Source organism: Polypterus senegalus, chromosome 10, assembly GCF_016835505.1.
Source record: "Polypterus senegalus isolate Bchr_013 chromosome 10, ASM1683550v1, whole genome shotgun sequence".
Classification (NCBI taxonomy): Eukaryota; Metazoa; Chordata; class Cladistia; order Polypteriformes; family Polypteridae; genus Polypterus; species Polypterus senegalus.
The window spans coordinates 113,139,878-113,163,036 of NC_053163.1; the positions used below are offsets into that span (position 1 = coordinate 113,139,878).

Sequence of the window (23,159 nt, forward strand, 5' to 3'; positions counted from 1 at the left end):
TCCAATTGTTAATACTTCATTCTGGGCACTAAGTGACCAGGAAACTCACACAGGCACCCCTCACAAGTGGCATTATAGGTGCTATAATGGCACCTCTGGGTGCTGTGCAGTACCCACCTCCGCCAATTCTGATTAGACAGAATGATTTACTACAGCTCACCCCCCCATGGGTCCACCTTAATTCTCCTGGGCCTTACTTACAGAAGGAATGTGCAAGCTGAATGAAATCTTCAATCAGTAACAAAGAAGGCAAAGAAACCTGAGGAGAAAAAAAAACATATATATATATATAAATGGTAAAAATGTAACCTTTTTGTAGTTTTGATTCTGCCTCAGAAACAGTCTTCCTCTTACATTGTGTGTTTTAATATATGCAATATTTTTAATGTATTTATTATCTGTTTTTCTTTTCTTTTTATTATTTCCATTTCAATCAGGGAGAGTATTCCTAAAATCAGCAGTAACAAATTACATTTTACTTCATAAACACTCCAACCGTTTTAGTGTCCAAAAGAAAGATGCATTTCAATTGTTAATGTGCCGCAAGCCTGTGCAGGCCATGCTAGAACCAGTTGTGTCTGCCTACCGTTCAAGACTCTGGGTGTCAGCAGCCTAATTATTAATTAGCATTCAAGGTATTTCCATTCATTTTTCTGAAAATGAGAAGACTCAGTCATCCACAGAATGCGAGAGAAGATTATTAGCCAGACAGGTCCAAGTTGTACAAATAACATGAAGTGGACAGATTTATTTGTGTTTAAGGCAGCTGCAAAAAATCATACAGGACAGCTTCCCCCCCACCCCAGCAAAAGCTGCTACAACCTCCATAAAGCTGTTTAGCTTAATTAAAATAATATCAGATAGGATGCTTGCTGAAAGAAGAACTAGGAATTTGTTGTAATAATAAATATGTAATACAACAAACCAAAGTTGAAAAAGAAAATGAACACCAACTGAGAAGCATAAAGCAAACCCCCATAAACACTGAGCTGTGGCTTCAGACCAAGCTCTAACAGGAACTGAATAAGATTATTTTGCATTTTAACACATTTTGGCTCTAGAGTGATGTTTTGTGGCATTATTCAATGCATTGGTGAAACAAGGTTATATGTAAAACAAAGACTGATTGATTAAATAATGCATTGTTGGGAGAAAATGAAGACTGGAGGTATCTGTGTCTTGTTACAGCCATGACTAGACATATGGACTGTGACAGCACTGAGGTTTAGTGTATAGAAGGCCAGCGTCAAGGGCCAAGCCGATCATCTAAGGCATGACTAGGAATACTTGGGACAGGAACAATCTTGAGGTCATAGACCTGTACACAGATAGGCATGTGCCAAGTGAAATGAAAAAGGATACATGAAGAGTTTCCTGATTTGAGTCAAGAAGGTAGAGCATTGGATGGAGCATTCACAAAGCTTAGAGAAGAGGCAGAAATTGAGTACTAATGGACTCCGAAATCAAGATAGCCCGGGCTTCTTTTACTGAAACGCTTGCCTCTGCTTGGCCCCAGTGCTGCAGTACAGACGTGTTTCCTCCAGACTGGGCATTTATCAGCCAAATACACAGACTGCTTCTGATCTATTATCTGGTACATTGCCTATGATCTAGTATTTGGTGAACCTCCAAGAATACAGCTTTAAGCAAAGCCATTGAAGACTTCCTAAATCATAGGTTTAAATGACCAGGACTTAATTGACTATGTTCTATATCAGAGCAGAGCAAATTACAAAGATGAATTCAGTTGATTGTGTTTCTCAAATCATTGTGCTAAATTCACATTCAAAGCCAATTGTCAGACTGATGTGTTGACAGAATTTACTCAACTGATTAAAAAACAAAAGCTGTGACTTCAGTGAGCAAAATTACAGAACACAACAGTCAGTCTATCAGACCAGCAAATAGTTGACACTGTGCATACCAGAGATTATTTTTATCACATTTAATGGGACTGATAAGTGCCGAAATAGCTGCTGTGAAATGTTAAGTTCTTATCAGGAGTTCATACAGCTCAGGTAAATGACTTGTTTCATTTCCACTGCGGCCCGAATTCCTCTTCTAGGCACTTTGTTTCCTTCGTCAATAAATCCAAGCTCCTAATTGCTGTCATATTCAGAATGTCTGCTCTTCAGGTAAAACACATTTTGTCCAGGATCGGAGGAGTAAACTTTCTATTGCAGTATGCTGGATGTCTCACTGAAAAAGTCATGGTGGCTCATCATTGATCACTTCTCTGTGAGCAGACTTTTTTTTAGGAAATATTCACCCTTCGTGACATGGTCAGGATTGGGGAGATTGGGGGTTTACTTTTGAAATGGGAGCAGCTTGCTCCAAGATATTCCAGACTAGTCTTGAGTTCTGGTCAGTAAACAAATCTGATGCCGAAAGCTTGTGTTCGACCTGTCTGTCTGTCTGGAAGTGTTAGAGGGAGAGAGAGTCGTATGTCTTTCTGTATTTAAATTTTCTAATCAATAATACAGCGTCTTTATCTGCCTATCTATTGCACTTATCCAGTATTGCTAGACTGGTATTAACAACGAAGCAGTTGTAAATATGCTATAGCGTTAGACTAATAATAAAGATTATTGTGCTGGCCAATGCTATTTTTTTAAATCATTTTAAAAATAAGTATTATCGGCTGAAAGGTTTAAAAGCAAAATAATTTCTGCGTTTTGGCTCTCCTACAAATGAATGACTAGAGATCAACGACTCCTCCAAACTCAGAGATCCCCCATCCCACTCCAGGTGCAAAAGATTTCGTGACAAAATGACATGATAAGGGTCTTCAAAACACCGATGCCGCAGCGGCAAGACGGAGCGCGTGTAATCGCTATGAGAAACGGAGCGCTGCGTTTACTTGGTGCTAAAACTTGCTTGTGTGCCTTATACACAGAGAAAAAAATCTTAAAAACTGTGGCGGTGTTGTCGACTTCACTGGCTTATAGAAAACGCGTAGTGCCTAAAACATGTAAAACAAAAACTATAACCCTTATCGCATATGGTCTTCAATATAGCAGACAATATTACATGGGTGGAAATAAATTGCGTGTACTGTACTGTTGAATGCATACGATAATATAACGCTTACTGTTCCGAGCATTACATGAAATAAATAATACGTTCTGTGAATACAATACTAAAAATCATCCAGTAAAGCAGTAATATTACTTTTTAAAAAGTGAATGAATCAATCGGTGAATAATTATTGAGTAAAGGCTTTTACAGCGCAGATTAAATAGCGCCTTTTGAGGCAACTTTATGAATAATGATACCAATGGTTACAAAAGAATGACTGATAAAGAAGGTCATTTAATTCGTATGGGGAAAACATCGAGTAAATACAGCAGCATAAATGCTGTTTGTAATGAAATTATTTTTCAAAAAAAAAAAAAATTAAAAGTATAAGCAATGACAAATAAACCGGCTGGAAGGCTCTGGAATTGTAACTAATTCTCTGAGCAGCACTTAAAAAAATTAATTTAACAGAAATAAACGGAAGATGTAGCCTACTGCGGTTGCAGTTCGCGCTTCGGAAAAAACTGAAATACATAAATTTGAATAAAAAATCTTAACGTTACTTTTTTACTTACATGAGCAATGTGATTATTATTAGTTTTATAACTGTATCATTGCAAAGAAAGAAGAAAGAAAAATAAGGCGCGTCTTAGTTTACATTCATTCATTTAAAGGATTAAAAAATAATTTAGCGATTGATAAAAAGAAAAGTACTTTAAAAATAAAGAGTAAATAACTTTCCTTTTACTCCATTATATCGCTCTTTTATTCAGTAAAATATGCTGTGGTCATCACCTAAGAATAGTGGGGAACCGTGTAAATATAACCAAGTACAATAACTGCAATAAAAACAAGGCTATAACATGTTTCTAATAATAATAGCAGGAGGGTTGCAACAACAGTAATAATAGTTGTTCTATATTTATACATAATACTGCGTTGAAAATATAACGACTTGAAAGTGGGCGATAATAACTGGGACAGGGCTAGTTCGGAAGCTTGACACGCGCTTCTTTTCGGAATCAGCGCGTCGTGAGCTAGCATTTGAATGTTACTGAGGGGTCTTTAAGTGGAAGCGGACACTTTGTACATCTGCTGTGACTGACACTGCTGATTTGGACTGTGCCCAAAAAATTAATATTACGAGTCCAAAAGGGTTGAATGCCAAGTGCGGAGCTGAAAACAGACGCACTCTCTTCGGACTTTGGAGTTGCTGAGACACAGAGAGAGAGGGAGAGAGAGAGAGACTGAGGGAGGGAGAGAGAAAGAGAGGGGCGTCACACCACAAAGTAAATCTCCGGGCCAAAAGCAGCGAAGGGGCAGAGCAGAGCGTCCATTCTCAATCTCAAAGCGCAAGCCTGGGAAACTTTTACTTTGGCAGATTTGGGAACTGTGAAAGACAAGATTCAAGTGCGGCTAGAGAGCAGGCGAGGGGCTGGAGGTGGAGCAGCGCAGGCACACCAAGCAGTCATTCGACAAGGGCAGACTGTGACGGCTGTCCCGGCTGCGCTCGTGCGCTTCTATTTGAAGGGCCTCATCTGCTGAGGCGCACCCCGTTGTAGAATCGTCGAAACGTCAGTCTTGCTACTTTTTCCACTCAGCTTGCGAGCAAGAATAACATGGGCAAGCAGAGAAGAAGGCGACAGTAGCGTGCGTGCAGCGCTGCATCTCGAGCGCTTTTCGGACCTGTACCGGGAGCGTGCGTGCTCCAGCCTGCCCCGAAGTGTCAGGCGCACCTTCCGGCACCTCGCCCTCACTCCGTTCCGCATGACGAGCGCCATAACTGTCCTCTCGTTCAGTAACTGATAGCTTGCCCGGGACTCTGTGTTTTTTTTAGTGGACGATGGAGATTCAGGTTGGGCTAGGAGGAGCTTGCGACTCCCCCGGTGGCGTCTTTCGTGGCGCTTTCCAAAACGTATTTCACAGCGTGAGAGCCGCGTTTCACAGCAGTGGCGGTGCTTGCGACAGCTACGACATCCCGGGCTCCAAGTACACTTTCCTGTCGAACCAGTACCCCTGGGAGATGCGTCCTTCCGGCCGACCGGCGCCCAACAGAGGATCTTACCCGGAGAGTACCTTCGTTCGCCAGTCTCACTTTGCAGAGAGGATCGCGGCGGACCGGCACGGCGACTTTCCACCGGCTTTTGGGCCGGCGGACCCGGCTGATGGTACCGTGCGTGGTACACTTTTCACTGACTGCAGGCTGGAGTCCCAGTCCACTTCGTCCCGGGCGCCACAAATCAAAATGAAAAATGATAGGGAGGGCGCCGATTCGAGCAGCACGTCGATCTCTGAGACTGGTCGGGAGCTCTGCAAAGCTGTGTCAGTGTCCCTGGGCTTGCATCCTGACTCGGGCGACATGAGTGAACTGGCTGGAGGTGACCGCGCTCCAGGAGACTGCATGTATCCAACTGCCTTCTATGCCTATACAGATTGCAGGTGCCCCGGCGCACACGAGCAAAGCGACGTCGCGACCAAAGGGATCCAACGCGATGACAAGATGAAGGAGGAGACTGTCCGTCTACCCCGCGTCACTTCTGCACATTGTCCTGGCGGAGAGCAGGACCTGGATCCCGACTTTAAAGTACCTGCGTACGAGGAGTCCAATGAATACATCGTTGAAATGGACAGAGGTCATTCAAAGCCGTGCCGATTTGAGCAGACGGGAGGGTATGGGCAAAACTACCCTTTACACAGGGAGCAGGGAAGTACGATGCCTTGCGGACTATACAAACCTGGTCATCTCTCCGAAGAAACTGATAGGCACCAAGATTCCAGAGAGGAGCGCTACCCGTCCCACTTGAGCATTCGAATAAAGACGGAACAATTTAACCACACACCCGGAGATGCTTGGGGCTCTTCATGCCGCCGCAGCGACATGGCAGAGGGGTTGTATGAACCACACCGACACCCCCCAGAGCTAGGGCAGATGAGCCCTTATTTCAGTACTACACTGGGGTCACAGGATGAGCCCTGGTTCTTGAGCGGCATGTTGACCAAGGTGCCCTACCCAGGTGCCTCCTTCGTGAAGAATGACGACGGCGAGTGGATAGAGATGCCATACGGAGACATAAGGTGAGCAGTTTACATTAGCAAAGTCTATTAGAGAACCACATTAAAATAAAAGCCGTGAGGCAAAGACACGTCTCAGTTTTTTAGGCAGTCCTTAAATAAGATCAGATGTCTGTTTGACTAACCATTTTCCACTGCTTTTTAAAATTTATTGATCATAAATAGAAACTTCGGACTAGTATAAGTAAATAAGTGGCAAGGGGACGTTACTTTTTCGTACTTTTCAGAAACTGCTGCTGCATATGCACATGCCGTTCTGCCGGACTAATGTCCAAGCCTCCAAATGGCACGTGGTACTTAGCTATCCAAACATTCTGTGAACCATTACACCTTAAAAGAAAGAAGGAATGTCGTGCTTTGAACGCCTCAGCTCAGACTCATGATAGCTATGCATATAACTGGGCAACATGTGCTTTTTCTTCCACCCTTGTATTTGTTTTACTACCCTTGTTTATTCCGACATGGAAACGTGGTAGATGAAACAAGACACTAGGACACATTTACATATGTTTAGGCAACATAGAGCCACCATTCACCCTGAGATTGTGATTTTGAATTTTCTGTGAAAATAGGAGCCGCATCAGGAAACCCACGTGGACACGGGAAGAATATACAACACACACAGACGCCAGCCTAGAAAGGAGTCGAATTAGAGTCCACATGTTATAAGGCACACCTATAATGTAACACCGCGTCTTCTGTATTCCTAGGTTATGAGAGCTGTTAATAATAACAAGCCGTAACTCATTTGACCCTGTAGACCTACTAAACTTATCCTTTACCACACTCACCTTTTTTGCCTGAACACCTCTTCCTGAAAAATCAAGACACTCAAATAGACATGCATCCTGACGGAGTCTGCCTTGTTAAAGCACAGCACATATATATATATATATATATATATATATATATATATATATATATATATATATATATATATATATATATATATATATACATGCTTAAACACGTAAATATAGCGTGAATACATATATGGTATGTGCTTTGCGTATAATCAAAGGCGGATGCGTCTGAAACACCCGAGTCTCCCACGGAAACGGCTTCATGAAGACTTAAATTCTTTGCGCCGTTCGATCAAGCGGAGCGGGTTTCTTCTTAAAGCAGTGTGGAGGGAAATAGGAGTCGAAAGTTAAATTCACCAGGAAATTTAAATTTTATTGAGGAACCAGCAATGAACAATTAGCACTCTTAAATAAACAAATAACTTAAGTTATAGTAGAGTAAATAATGAAACAGCATGGCAACGCAGAACAGCAAGTCTCAAACGGACTGACTACTGCTTGAACAGGGGTGTCCAGTCGCTTCTCTCCCGTTTCTTACAATGAACACGTATAATCCATTTCATTTAGCAGTTGCTGGCCATATCAAGGTCAAAGCCATTAAAGCGCAGGTCAGGCCTACAGCGTCGTTTTAAAAACAAAAAGTATAGGAGCACAAAGGATAGGGAGTAGGTGCACAAGGAAAGCCAGATAGTGATAAGTGCAGCTGTAGATACGAGAGGGTAATGCACCGGACAGGCTCTGGTAACTCCTGCAAGTACCTGCTTTTTTCTGAAAAGTATGCCCATTGTGCGAATTAACGCCCCAGGTTGACGCTAAGTCGCGAACTTTCTGTTGCTGGTTTATTTACCGCTGCAGACTTGTAACTCATTAACAGTACATCTTAAGTAAAATTGCTAGACGCAAATGAAGAAGAACGGCTTGGCATTGGGTCGGTTTCTTTGTACGAAAAACTGGTTTTGTAAACTCTATACTGGGTGTTCTTTTTCCATGTCCGCTGATTTCACCACATATTTTTAATGTCTAAGAATGACTCGAGCTGACTTATTTCATGCGAAGATACTTTTAAAGTCAATTAATACTTATTAAGACCATGCATCGAAATCTTGTCTTTATGTTACTTTTTATAAAAACCGTATAATCATGCAAGTGCTGTGCAATTTTAAAATTATATTTGATTTGAAAATTTTAAAATGGATGGTTGTGTGGATTACTACTCTTGTGAAAGGTCTTCGTTTTAAGGTCAGATATGTGCTGCGTGTCAACTGTTTTGTAACGGATCGCTAGAAAAACAAAACAAAACAGGTAACTGACCTGTTCTTACACAGCAGTTTTCTTGGAAACGACAGGGATTGTACATGGTGTTGTTACTCGATGTTCTTAATACCCTACTTGTGAATTTTCTTAATTATACGTTGTCCTGAAATAACCAACGAAATATCTATCTATCTATCTATCTATCTATCTATCTATCTATCTATCTATCTATCTATCTATCTATCTATCTATCTATCTATTTCAGGTAATGTAACAATTAATTTTTAAATATTTTTCATTTAAAAATAACTATCTTCTTCTGTGTATATTTATTAAGAAACCATTTGTATTGTTAAGTAATTTACAGTTTATATATAGGGGAGGGCAAAAGTAGGCTTACAGTTGCCTGTATGGCAAAAGACATGCAGGATATTATTATTACAGTATCTTTATTAACTCAATAGTTTTATTAACTCAAAAGAATGTCACAATGGCACAGTGTACTTATGTACAATCTTGTAAATGTACAAGTTGCCAGCCTCACATACTTACAACAAGTTATATATATATATATAATTATCCATGCTCATACATGTGTAGGGTATTGTAATTGTGTCTGTTCATGACAGGCTTTTTTTAATATGTCTCTATACATGTACACATAATTTATTTACATCTTAATACTAAAAGGTATAAGCCTTACATTACAAAGTACAGTTATAAATTAAACTGAACACTTTACGTACACTATATGTTTTGTGTGAACCAGTGGGTTTAGAGTATTTCTATGAAAATAATTTATGCAGCTTAGTCATTTAGTTTTCCAAACATAAATGGATACTCCCACTGCCTCTTTGCATTAATTTCAAATGGAATTACATGCAATTGTATATTTGTTCAGTTTCAAAAAACATTTGAATGTATTTATTTAAAAAGTATGTTGAGCGAGTAAGTAACGTTTATAAACTTTAGCCCTGAGTATTGACCAGTATTTAATTTGTGTGTAGTTAATATTTCATTTATGAAGAAGGCTGTTTCCGTTTGCCTTTTATGTAGCCATTTCATTGTGAAGGGCAACATATTTTTTTAACTCTGGGCTGTATTAAATATTGAAGCATTATCAAATTGTCAGAGTTTAGCTTTTTTAAGCATTTAGGGTCCCAGAAGATTGAATTGTCAGTCCCGAAATACACAATGTAACACTGACTAATTACTTTGCAACTCTTTCCTCAAGGTGTTGTTAAGGTAGTTTAACTTCTCAAACTTGCTGCTTCCCAGCATATGCTAGGGTAATTAATTATAAAACGTCATTATCGTCCATATGCATGTTCTTTCCACGTGTTTTAATAATTTCTTTGCACAATAACACACTGTTTTTTATACTGGAGTTTAAGTCCTTTGAGGTATATTTGATTCTTTTATACAAAGAGAACACCAGCCAATCCGTTGTTCTCTTTGGCAAACCCAAGGTTCTGTCCAGTTTCTGTATACTTCTTCAGTGGAACCACAGCACCCAGCTCTGACTAGCTAACCAAGAGCCCCCCAATGAATTTACATCCGTTCATGTATTGTCCATACTTCTGTGATCTTGCAGCAGTTTATGCAGAGTAGGAACCAAAAAATTTAAAGGTCCTTAAAGTATAGGTGCGTCATTATCACGTAAACTTGTGTCTTTTTATTTTCTTGACAAAAATAATGATACTTAAATCTACTGTACCACAGTGATATAAATTACGATAAAATTTATCCATACAAAAATACATCCATGTACATGTGCATGGATTTGTATTCATACTTGCACAAATTTGTACAGCTACTGTATATGCCCATAAAGTTCCCACAGACTTTCACTTTATTTTTATTAATAATTGCTGAATTCACGTAAAGCCAACCTTCCAAGAAATTATTTTTGACAACAACCAAAAGGTTGGCATGTTCCAATTCTTAATAGAGCAGATGTCATTAAAATGTGTTGTATTTTAAACTGTATATTTATTAGGATATGTTATACCCATATATATATATGAATTTTTTTTATTGTTTTTATATTTAATCTTTTATGCATTATTATATACTGTCTAAAAGCTTATATGCAAATACGGATATATTAATGTTGGTATATACATATATGCATTTATATATGTAGATAGGGATATAAGTAACAAAATATGTAATTGCTTCATTTTTATATGTATATATATATATATATATAAATTATATATATATATATATATTCACATACACAAATTTGTATAAAATATCTTTTTTTCTATGTACAAAATACTTAAAATGCTGTACGTACAAACTAGGTATATACGTTTGCTATTTATGTATGTGTTGAACATATAGGGTTCTTATCTATCTATCTATCTATCTATCTATCTATCTATCTATCTATCTATCTAATATTGGATCAAGCAAAAGAAATAATAAAACAGAAAGAAAGTACTTGTTACATAAGTTATTTTTTCCTAAGTAAAATTGCTCTTGTACAATACCACTGACGTGGCACCATGAAATTTAGCAATGGACATATGATGAGCCCAAGTTTATGCGAGCAGTCCCAGTGAAGGCCATCCAGCATTCATCTTCCAGGCCTATCAAGGTTTGTCTTCTGTATCGGGCTCCAGTGAAGCGCTTAAAGATAAATGTCTGGAGATGATTATGTGCAGTGTAATTAATGCAGCCGATTAGCAAAAATGATTGACTGGGCAGACTCCTCTGAACATTGTAGACACCTTCACGCAACAGAACGATTTTTTTTTATGATGCCCAGCCATCACAGTTTGAAAACTGGAAACTGTAATGCTAAATCGCTTTTGGGACTTTGGTAGGCCCGGGGACTTAGATGGACAATGTGACCCCCAAGGCGGGTGAACTGTAAGAAAGGCCGATCCTAAAATGGCCGAAATGAAGCATGTGAGTGTGAATGAAGAGACAGCAACGTAGACGCTGGAGGGACACCGCCCTATTTGTGATTGCGCAGCCGCGGTCCACGTTGTACAGTACAGCTAGTTCAGACCCGGGACTCTCCCTCTGTTTAATCGTGTCAAAAGGCGGAAAACCTTGATTCACAATGCGGGGAGACTTTTATAGCATGGCTATAAATTAGTGAACATGAATTAATACTCAGACACGCTCTTCTGTCTGCATTTTGAGTGTCTAAAACATCTCAAGATGGAGGAAAGGGGGAGGGTGGAGGGGTGTGCATGTGTGTTGACCATTTATAAAAATCGTCTTTCTCACATTTGCCGCTCCTGATTCATTCAGCTTATTCGATTTGTACTCTATTCTATTTAAAATATTATTTTATTATTTAACAACTTTAATTATGTTTTGTGAGCGCTGGCTCAGCAGATTGCTTCCGGCTTCACCTCTGGATTTTTGGCTTTAATACCAAAAACTAAATACAGAAGAAACAACTCTCAACTAGAAAGGCAGCTGCCGGAGGGATCTAGTAAAAAAATAACAATGCTACATGCAAAAAATGAATAGTTTTCTCTTAAATTTCTTCTACAAATTTGCAAAGTAAAGTATAGCAGCTGCATCAGCGTATCTGGGTAAAAATGGAGGCATCCTAAAACTTCCAACTACAGACAAAACACCAACTTCCGTAACATGGCTGCACACGTCCACCCGTGAGCCGTTGCCAGTCACACTGCAGGGTGGGCAGCCTTTGTGTCCAGTCGCTGACTGTGCTGTAGGGGCTGCTTTTTGTTTACCAACTTTGTTGGATGTGCATGACAGATGTCACGTTACTCCTGTCAGTCAGGTCTTGCCACTATTGTGAGTTGAGAAATATACAAAATTATTTCCAGAGCCCAATGAGTGTATGTCTAATCCACCCAAGAATCCCCAATAGTAATTTATTCTCCACACTTTTTATCCCATCTTTGGATATTCTGGCAACAAATGCCAGATCTCAGTAATGTGTAACTTCTGCTGAGCCGTAGTAGATAATTTAGGAAAGCTGGTATGGCAGTGGCACATTCCTGGCCGTGAAAGCAAGAGTGAACAGCACTCTTTGGGAAGGAGTGAACAACACTCTTTGGGTAGTGCTACTGGAGCTATCTGCTTGTGAGATAGCACAGAATTATGGAAATGTACCACCCGGGGGGAGATAGTAAAGTAGGAGAAGGGAAGACTTTGTAAAGACTAGTTGGGAAGTTGACCTAGTGAACGTGCAAAAGAGTTATAGATGAGAATGGAGAGAAATGCAGAGCTGTGGAGAAGTACTATGAGGAGACTGTAGAGCACCATTCTAAGTGGAGAGCAGTAGAGGATCCATCGCTCTGAGAGCACAAAGATCAAAAAAGAATCATTTGTATCTGGATGTAGAGCAGTGGAGGAGATACTTGGGTGACATAGAAGACAAATAAGTTTACTCTGAGTGAGGGCGCAAACAAGGAACAGTCTGTGTGGGGGTTCAAGCAGTTGTCTATGAGCAAAGGAAGAGCCATGCTGGAGCAGCCTGAGTGAGAGTGAGTAGTCATCAAGGAGCAGCCTAGGTAAATGGAGTGAGTAATGGAGGAAAAACCTCTGTGGAATTAAAGAGTAATGGAAGAACAGCCTATGGAAGAATGGTGCGTATTGCAGGAGCAATGTTTGAGAAATTCAAGAGTAATGTGTAAGAGTGGTGAGTATTTGAGGAGCATCCTCTGTGCAAATCAAGAATATTGGAGGTGCAGTCTGTGTATGAATGGTGAGTAATGGAGGAGCAACCTTTTAAAAATTCAAGAAGTAATGGATGAAAAGCCTGTGTGAGACTGAAGGGTGGCCTGTTTCACAATGCAAATAGCATATGAGCTGCCTGTGTGATATATTGTGTATAGGGTAGTGGAGGAGCAGCCTGTGTAAGATTAAAGAGTAACAGAGAAACAGCCTGTGAGAGTATGGAATAATCTAGGAGAAGAGTAATAGAGGAACAGTCTGTGTGACAGTGAGGAGTAGCCTGCATCAGTGTGTAAAATAGCAGAAGGGCTGTCTGTGTAATATAGTGTGTATAATATAATGGAGGAGTATCTTGGGTGAAAGTCTAGAGCAGAGGTGCCCAATGCGTCGATTGCGATCGACCGGTAGATCACAATGGTAATGCAGGTAGATCGCGTTGCATTCAAAAAAAATTTTTTTTATACGTTAGTATCATATATCCTCCCTATGCCATATGCCACTTGATTGACATACAGGTCAGTCTGAGATCTCTCTTCTTCTCACACACTGGTCATCCCGCATGCACGATTAAACGCGCGAGCTACTGCAAAACTTTGGATGTGATCTAGTTAGCCTTCCAATTTATATTGACTAAAGAAGGGATTTAAATAAAAAATTGATTAGGGAGGGTATTGGCTGGATGTGGAATTGGAAAAGGATTTTTTTTTCTCACAATGTCACAATCGAAGCGCGTTTGTCTGACATCCGAGGTTCGATCCCCGATGAAGGGTGCAGTGGAGTGTGTACGCCTGATGAGCCCAAAATAGGGCGAAACACGTGTCACGTACCCTTTGCATTATTTGACAATTAACTATGTAACATTCTATGATTTGCTTCTCACAACTGAGAGGGCACCCGTGGCGCATGTCTGCCGACTTGCAGACCAACCACACACGTTACCTGGTAGGTAACCACCCATACAATCAGATTGTGATTCAGACTTCGTATTGATATATATATATATATATATATATATATATATATATATATATATACAGTATATATATAAAATTTTTAATGTAGGTAGATCATTTCGACCTGGTCATTTTAAAAGTAGCTCGCAAGCCGAAAAAGTGTGGGCACCCCTGGTCTAGAGTAACAACGGAGATGTCTTGTCTGACAATGCAAAGGAATAGTCTGAGTGAGAATTAAAAGGAGTGATGCAGACGTCTGTGCAAGCATACAAAATAGTAAACGAGAAGTGTAATGATGGAGCCACCATTGAGTGCAAAGGAGTTGACTGCATGAGAATGAAGAGTGGTGGTGGAACCACTGGCTCTCTGAGTATGCAAGGGAATGGTGGAGTAGCCTGTGTCAGAGTTTAGACTAGCAAGGAACTGCTTCTGTTAGGGTGCAAGGGAGCAAAAAAGAGGCCTGACGCCTGTCAGTGAGTTTAGACCAGTGGAGGAGCCAGTTGTATGAGAATATAAAGGAGTTGAGTAGCTATCTGCCTAATATTAGAGAAATAATCTACTTAAGAAAGCAGGGGAGCAGTCTGCACAAATATACAGATCAATCCGAGTGAAAATGCAAAGGAATAGAAGGGTAGCCTTTGTTAGAGTACAGGGTAGTAGGAGAGCAAGCCTGTGGGGTAAGGGAGGAGTGTAGAGTAGCAAAGGAGTTTCCCATTTTAAAGTAGAACGGAGTAGAGGGGTCACCCATATGAGTTTCAAATGAGCAGCATAGTGTGAGAGTGAGGAGGACTAGTAGAGGAGTAGCCTGTATGAAAGTGTAGAGTAGCTGAGGAGAAGTTCATATGGAAGAGGACCACAGTAGCCAAATGGCTACTTGTGTCAAAAAGTGTAAGTCTCATAGTAATGGCTAACTTTGCCTGAGGGTCCAATAACAGTGTGAATAAAGCTTCAGAGTGACTTCTGTCAGATCGAGTGCAGGGAGTAAATCTTTATTTTGCCAATGATACCTTATTCTTACTATTAAAAGCAGAATTATTTAAGCAATAACAGCAAAAGATATTAAGAACAATGGAACCGCTGTTGTGACATGTTTATCTGCTTCATGCTGGAATGAGATCAACAAATTGTGAAAACAGTGACAAGTCAATGTTCATTTAAATTTAGTTATTGAATTACAGCTTGTGCATCTAGATACTAACCGGCAGTATCCCAGCATATTACAGCCTGCTGCTGGGATTTGATCCCAAGCCAAAACCAGAAGATATTTTTAGTGTCCTCAGAGGTTTCTTATGATTGATTACCAATTATGGTATGTTTTTTAGTTTTTATTTTTGCCCCCTTTCCTGACTCTCTTAAGTTATTTTAATTTTAACTTCACTTGACAAGCCACTATATGTTAAGGTGACAAAATCAGACTCGATGGTATTGGAACCCCCATTGGCGACCTCTAGTGCCCAAACAAAGCCTGTCCTGATGCAGGCCTCCTCTGATTGGCCACTGTGAGTGAACCTTGGTCGGGTTTCTTCCACCAAAACAATTTGCAGTATGAGACTTAGGCTTCCTTCTCATTTTGATAATGAGCAAAAAACAGAAAAACAAGACCGCTCATCCTGCATGCTCACCCCAACCCCCACCAGGCAGCATGGCAATTTTGCGGTTGTACTGAATGAATTTGCAAGAACCCCCTCGTGCAGCAGATTTTGCATTTTTCCAATAAAGCGCTGGATTGTATTGGGAGCCCGCTTCCAAAACTGAGCTTGGTTCCAAGAAGATCTGGCCAACAGTGACTTTTTTGATTCCAAAATCCGACATGGTTACAAGCAACTTGTTTCAATACCATTCGCCATTTAATGCACAGCACCTTTCAATGTAGCCTTGCATAGCCTGAAACCACCCCATCTACATGATTCTCTGCATCACAGTGACAGCTACGGTACCAGGGTGCAGATTCAAAGAAATGCGGAAAGCATTCTTGGAAAACAAAGTTTATTTTTTTTGTTTGTGTTTGGAAATCTTCAGCCATCTGTGGGGAGTTTGCTGTATGACATGCAGCCAGTTTCTATTGAATAAATTTAAAGTTCTGGAAATAAATTAATTATTCACTGACACCATCCGGTGCATGAGGTTCTGGGATATCTCATGGTTCTGGACTTGACACGTGACTTTACCCAAGGTGGCTCACAGACACCCTGCAGGAGATTCAGGCATTGTGTGAGAGATGTCAGTCTACCCTTGAGGGCATGTCAGCTCAGCACCAACTGCCAGGGACTACTGAACCCTTCAGAGCACTAACTTGTTTGTCCTGTGGTGCTACTCACTACCAGGGCACTTAACTGTACATTAGGAAGTTAGTTGAGGGCACTCGACCTCTTTGTTGGTCACCACTATTGTGATTTGGGGCAAATGCTGTATAACATTCATTTATTTTCATGCCGTAAGTGTAGCAGGCAGCTTCTTTATGTACGAATGCAGTGGAGCGTTCACTTTATTTATATGGCAGAAGGAAGTTATTTTCAGAGAGGTGAGCTTCTCAATTTGTAAGCTGACTTCTGCAAGGTGTAGATGCAGAGGTTCGATGATTTGGAGCAACAGTTAATTTGTACAGTACACATATAGGGGCCTGTGCTGTTTCTGAGTTGGAGGAGGGGTTAGTCTCTTTGTAAAAACAGGCACTTTATTTAGAGGAGACATCTTTTGAAGGGATGCAACAGTGATGTCTGCATTTCTTTTTTTGTTAATCCTGTGTCCTTCTTCTCTGCATAGTAGCGCATGCCATTCCTGACAAGAGGTTAGCAAAAAAGTTATAGATAGTTCTATCTATCTATCTATCTATCTATCTATCTATCTATCTATCTATCTATCTATCTATCTATCTATCTATCTATCTATTGAATTTACTTATTTCAGTTCAAAAGTCAAGCAAAATGACACCTTTTATTGTTTCAGTTCAGCAACACAGGGATCTAGCTGGCATATCCTAGACGTGTTTAGTATATAATTGGAACCCAGGGTGGAATATCAGTACACTGAAGAATAATTAAATGTAAAAAGAATGTTTCATTATTTATACTGAAGTGCAAATAATACATACTATGTATATACAGTCTCTCTCTCTCTCTCTCTCTCTCCATATATACGCAAACACACTAATGAAACATGCAGACCTTTGGCCACATCCATTTCTCCGTCTTTGTCATTATTGCATTCTGTATCTTGCACTTGATGCTCAGCAGTTGCCACTCGCCACCATTCTTCTCTGCTTCCTATTATGATGTTCTTCGTCACATCATCAACCTCTGATATTTGTTTGACGCTTAGCAGATGACACTGTCTTCTTTTTCTTTCCACCATGTAATTTTGTTTTCCTATCACATTGCTCTAAGATGCCCATGAGTGAAGGTTAGGTTGCTGTGGTTGCCACTACCTCAGTGTTTTTCAATTTCCAGAACATATCAGGTCATGAACTTTCGATCAACACCAAGACCAAAGTTCTATTTCCAGTAGTTGGTGTGACAGATGGACAGACTTTAGCATTTTATAGACAGATAGTTTAATAGATAGATTTAACATTGAATAAAATAGAAAGGTAATATTGCTGGAAGTATGTTCTGTATAATGAGTAAAGAAAAGTACTGTATACCACATAACAAAAATGACCACACAGGTCATGAAAACAACAAACCATCTATTTTTTACAGAGACACATTACTCCTTGTGTACGTAAGTGGGTGCCTTGACTGAATGCTGACTTGTAGCACAAATGTTGTCTTTTATATTTGGTTCAAGGCAGATAGGGGTGGACTTCTGGGTTGAGAGCAGCAGAACTGACATCACTGTGGTGATGAACTTGTCCTGTAGGTGACGAAGGAGACGAAGGTGTTAGTGGCATTGCCAATATTGAGGCCATACCATATTCCCTTACTTGAGCATGTCTTATGCATTTTTATATATTGTAGTTGTGCACGGTATGACAACTGATTCCAAAAAATGTTGAGGCACTAGCCAGGTCAGAATTTTCAGAAACAGTACACAATGGCACATAAAAGGCAGTGTAACACAAAGTAAAATGCTGTTGTAGCAATCACGTCTGGTTCGGAGCTCTGTCTCTCTTGAGCATTGGTCCAGAATGAGACGCCACCCTCTGTGAGCGCATCGGATGTATATACAGTAGTCCTCCAGCTGGAAGGGGCGGAGTCAGTAGTCCTCATTGGGTGACTTTTTCTGGCTGTGGAAGTGGGTGGGATTAATTACCCAAGATGAATTGGGAGGGTAATCCACAGACAAAAATTTGTAACAATATATACATTGTATATGCATATATGTTTAGAGTGTGATGGATGGTCGGGGCCCATGCCTGTCCGGGACGCCCCTTCACCACACATACCAGGGGGACATGGGTGGGAAACCCAATATCTCCCCCTGGATGCTAGATGTCAGCCTCCCTGCCTTGCAGCGGTGCCTCGGACTCCCCCAGGGCTTCATGGGGGTTGGAGTTCTGTGCAGCCCTGTTGGGTTCCGCAGGTGCCGCCAGGGGGTGCTGGAGCAGGAGCTGCTGGCCCCTTTTGGGCATTGGTGTCGCCACACCCGGAAGTGCAGCTGGATGTCAGCAATCAGGCACCTGGAGCACTTCCGGGTACCCAATAAAGGGAGTCAGCGACCACCACTCAGGGGCCAGAATCGAGAGGGAGAGGATGAGGTTGCCAGGGAGGAGTGGTGGAGGAAGAGAAAGTGCTTTATTACTTTATGTGCTTAGTGTACTGTGCTTGGGACTGTGTTGTGGCTGGAGGGATTACAGGGAAGACGTGCCCTACAGCTGAAGAAAAATAAATATTTGTTTTATCTTACCCGTGCCTCCCATGTGAGTCTGTGTCGGGTCAGGCGCAATATAGTTCCTTTTCTTACAAGAGTGACAGAAAGATGCCACCATTTCCAGAAGCTTCCAATGGTATAAGGAGTGGCTTGGAATAGGATGCCAAACCACTGTCACAAATATATGAGTAAATGTATTCAGGTTGAGGGAAAGCTGTAGCCTGCTGCACTGTTTGCAAGGAAGGAATCATCCCAGGAAGGGGTGCCCATTTATTGCAACATATTACTGTATGTCCAGTAATTTTCTGGGACATGCGAAGTTGGAAGTGGATGTGATGCCAGTCCACCAAAGAGTAAACACCTTCACACACCAATGCTTATTCATGCCACACCAGTTCACACGAACACACACATCATTTGGGATAGCTGAGGGAAACTAAATTGCCTGAGGTTCAAAAAGACTACACAAAGATGAGGAGAACGTGCAAACTGGAACAAACTGATTTTGGATTTGAACCCTGGACTTTGGAGCTGTGAGGCTGTGGTGCAGATCACTATTTTATCCTACATATATAATATGTGGTTAAAACAAAATAAATAAAAAACAATGAAAGCTTAGTGGAAAGAAAATTCTCAAAATTCTGCTATACAGTGCAAATCATTCTGTGGGTTCACCTCCTCTATTTTACTGGCTGCTAGAATGGAAATTTGCTTTATTTGTAGCTTCACCTGGAGGACCGAAGACTTAGACTGCTAGATGTGGTTAATCCAGTCAACGTTTACTTCAGCTAAAGCTGAGGAGCAGCTACTTTATTTGGAGTCCCTTGTGTCACTCTGTAGCTGTGGTTAATTTGGAGGAGTGATTAATGCGTGGGGTGATTCCTTTATTTGCAGCAGGCTGTTACTTTGGCTGCAGTGGACTAGTAGCGAATCCCAATGCCATTTCCTACTGCAAGACCAATGCTGGGGTGATAAGCACCGCTGCCAAAGAAGACTTTACTGATAAGGGGGGGCGGGGGGCACAAGATGAGTGATTGGTAAATGTAGAGTCGCAATAACTATATTTGTGGAGGACAGTTCATTTGTAAATCAGTTTATTTAAATGTGTACACATAGGGTAGTTACTGTACTTTATCAGCAAGAGCACTTTAGACTGTGTTTTTTTTTTTTAATTCAGGGTCGCTGAATAATTTAGAGATAGTTACATTTTTTGCATTTTGTACTTTTGTAGTAGTTAACTTTGCATTGACGCCTACTTTGAAGGGCTGTCCATTTATTCACTCACTGCAGTTTTGCAGTAACTGATGGCTCAGATGAGGCAGAACAATAGTCCAGGGTTCAAATCGTAATCCTGGTTATTTTCTGCATTCTCTCTGTGTCTGTATAGGTTTTTTTTTCACCATGTACTCTATGTTTTGCTTTCATCCTAAAACAATGCAGTTGCCGACTTTAAATTGTTCCCATGTTGAACAGGCATGCTGAGCCTGTAGTGGATTCGATACGTCTTTGCATGTGATATGAGACTGAGAGTGACTGTACCCAGCAGTGGACTTGCATCCCTTCCAGGACTGATGCCTACCATAAAGGATAGGCAAACTGACTTAAACACCTTTAGGAAATTATTTAAATGCTGTTTATCATTTGCAGGGGTAAATTTCTGGGCCGGGTTGTTATGCTGATTTGAAGGACGACTATTGTAACTGAAGGGAAAGTTAATTGGAAGAGCAATTTAACGAGATGGATGATTTGTGGAGAAATTATTTAATTTGATGTAAAGTGAAAGGCAGTAGTTTTATCTGCAGTGTAGGATGATTTGGAGGGCAGTTATTTCACTCATGGAGGAAGACCTTTTGGAAGGCCACTTATTTTATTAGGTAATTAGTGGAATGGTTTCTGAACAAAAAGGCAAAAGGGCGGCACGGCAGTGCTGCCTCATGAATGCTGTGTCTTGGGTTCAAAACCCAAGCCTGCTTATTTGCACTTTGTCACCATGTCTGTGTAGGATTTTCTCCTGAATCTCCAAAGAGATGCTAAATTGGCACCTCTCCATTGGCTCTGTGAGAGTGCCCTGTAAAGAATGGGTAACCTGTCCAGTGTTGGTTCCTACCTTTGTGCTCAGTGTGGTCAGGACAGGCTCCGGCCCCTGCATCCTGAAACCCTAAATTGGATGCATCAGGTTTGAGTGGCTGTGTTTGTGTTATGAATGAGCAAATGACTTGGGTGGCAATTACTTTGTGTACAAGGGTAGATTTTATGTTTTTTTTTATATATATCTTAATTGTTTTGTATTAAAAATATGGGGAATGTGGGTGCACAGTCGGCTTTCCAGGACAGCTTGCCCATGACGCTCACATGTTGCTCTGAGTTTGTGGCAGGGCATGCAGGGGAGGTTGTACGCTAGCAGGCTGCATTAAAAGCACGATGATAGAAGAAAATGACGCGGGCGCGAAAGGATAATTATGTTTGCCTGCTTATTTTCAATCTGCTTAGTGAAGTGCAAATCGTCGAAACAAAGGCAGGTGAAATTTCTAATTTCCTAAAATATAATAGGCTCTGTTTGAAATGGGATTGTGAGCCAGGCAAGAGAGGGGGAGAGAAAGAGAGATATTCTTGGTGTCCCACGAGGTTTAATACTTGGTTGCCAGCACCGACCTTCAGCTTTTAATCATTAGCGAGTCTTGGCTTCTGAGCTTTAGGTCACTGTGGCTGGGACTCTGTATGTTGTGTCCAGTCAACAGTCCTCGGGGCTGTAATCTCACACAGTCATCAGGTTAGTCAAGCTTGTGTAAGCTGAAAATTATCATGGCTGGGGCACTGCGCGTGTCAGACTGACTGTCATAGTGGCATTACTACTACAGTCAATAAAGGGCCTGCTCCTACTCCGTGGGTGGCGCTGGTTTCACCAGCCCCTCTTTGTAGCGTCATGGCCAGTGGACTGAGGACACGTGGCTCAACACAGTGGGATATTTTGGATCAAGAGCAGCAGACCTGATCTCCATGTGTCTGGCATCTTACCATCCTGTACTACTCAACCTGAAAGCCTGATTAGTGGAGAAACATAATTTGAAAATTACTTGCCAAGTGGCTTTATCAGCAAAACGATGGTCAAGGGCCTGTCCGTTACCCAACAGGCAGGGTTTGTATAGCATTTTGGGCATGCAATAGGATGGTCCTTGGTTATTAGAGAGGCATCAACCCATCACCCCTAAGTGTGGAATAATTCACAAAGGCTAATGGATATTTCCAAAGTTGCTGAAGACTGGGCACACACTTTAAGGTAGGCTTTTGATTGGTAAACCATCATCACCCTCATTTAGTTGTGCCAAAGCCAGCTTACTTACTGAAACCTGAGTAAGTGTCTTATGGATGAACACTATCACTCCATCCCCAGCTGACTGTGGCCTCCCTCTCTCTCCTGAGCTTGTGTTCGCAGTGCACTATCATCTGTACTCATCCTTTGAAGTCTGTTGTCCTCCTACTGTTCCATTTTGTCTTAGCTGTGCATGTGCCATTGCCGGCATAGTTCACTGTGTTGCAGGACAAATGACACTTGTCCTTTTAACCAGTCATTCAGGTCTGTGGTCAGGTTTAGAGATACACTACTAGGATGATTGTCCTTTCTCACCTTAATATCTCTAACACGACCCCTGTTGGCGTTAACAGTGTTGCAGGCCTCATGCGCCCTCCTAAACTGGTCAGTTAGGTGGCACTCCACATTACGAGGCTCAGTGATGCTCTGAGAGGACGACTTCCATTTCAAGTGTTGTTATGTCTAACATGACACCTTTATCTCAATGTACAGTCTACACATGGGGCTATTTCTGAATGGTTCCTTCAATTTCCAGCTAGGTGCCCACTTGCTGATAATCCTGACGCACATCACGAAAAGGCCAAAGACTTTTTTCTGAGGATGGCAGATTGAATTGATTTTACTTCAGCAGACTGCTTTGCCTAACAGCGCGGTTTTTGCTCATCTCCATTTCGGCCTTTTTCTCATAGTTAGTGTCATCCCTCACCACCCAGTCTTCTTATGGTATGAAAGTTTGTGTGAATTCTCACTCTCATGAGGATGAAGCGGCACTCTTCACCCTGAAAACCACTTCTGTCACCTGAACTTTCCCTCTATTTTGATTGGTTTACAGACCAAGGTTTGTACCTTAGTCTGTCTCTTCCATCTTCCTCCCACAGTGTGGGAAAGGCTGCTATTTCTACATTGACTGGAATTTTACTCTTTGTTCTGTTAAGGAAGGCAGATTTACAGAATTGTGCAGCCTTGAGCCTTCTCCATTCCCCTTCACTAGCGGTCTTCTGTTATTTGTAACATTTCATAGGTATTGTTCCCTGCTGATGAGATTTCATTCACATATGGCTCTCTCTGCACCACTCCAGATCAGGAACAAATGTTGCCAGGCTACTGTGTAAAATGGGCACCGAGGTATAACACAGAAGAGGGGGTTACAGTGACAAACATTCAAATTGCAAAGCCTGGCCTCCCCATTTGGGCCAGCATTCTCCACACTCTATGAGGAGCTGTCCATTTGCCCTGGCATTCAGACCTCCTGCCTGTCTGTCCATCCTT

At 41.2% G+C, this 23,159-nt stretch overlaps 1 protein-coding gene across 1 annotated transcript in view; it reads left to right on the forward strand.

The window, feature by feature from the left end:
- Positions 1-3,754: 3,754 nt before the first annotated feature.
- Positions 3,755-23,159, forward strand: part of ar (androgen receptor) — a 108,621-nt gene continuing 89,216 nt past the window's right edge. The window contains exon 1 of the mRNA XM_039766353.1: positions 3,755-6,093. Within this exon, the coding sequence (XP_039622287.1) occupies positions 4,862-6,093 (1,232 nt within the window). The 5' untranslated portion in view covers positions 3,755-4,861. The remainder of the gene's footprint in view (positions 6,094-23,159) is intronic.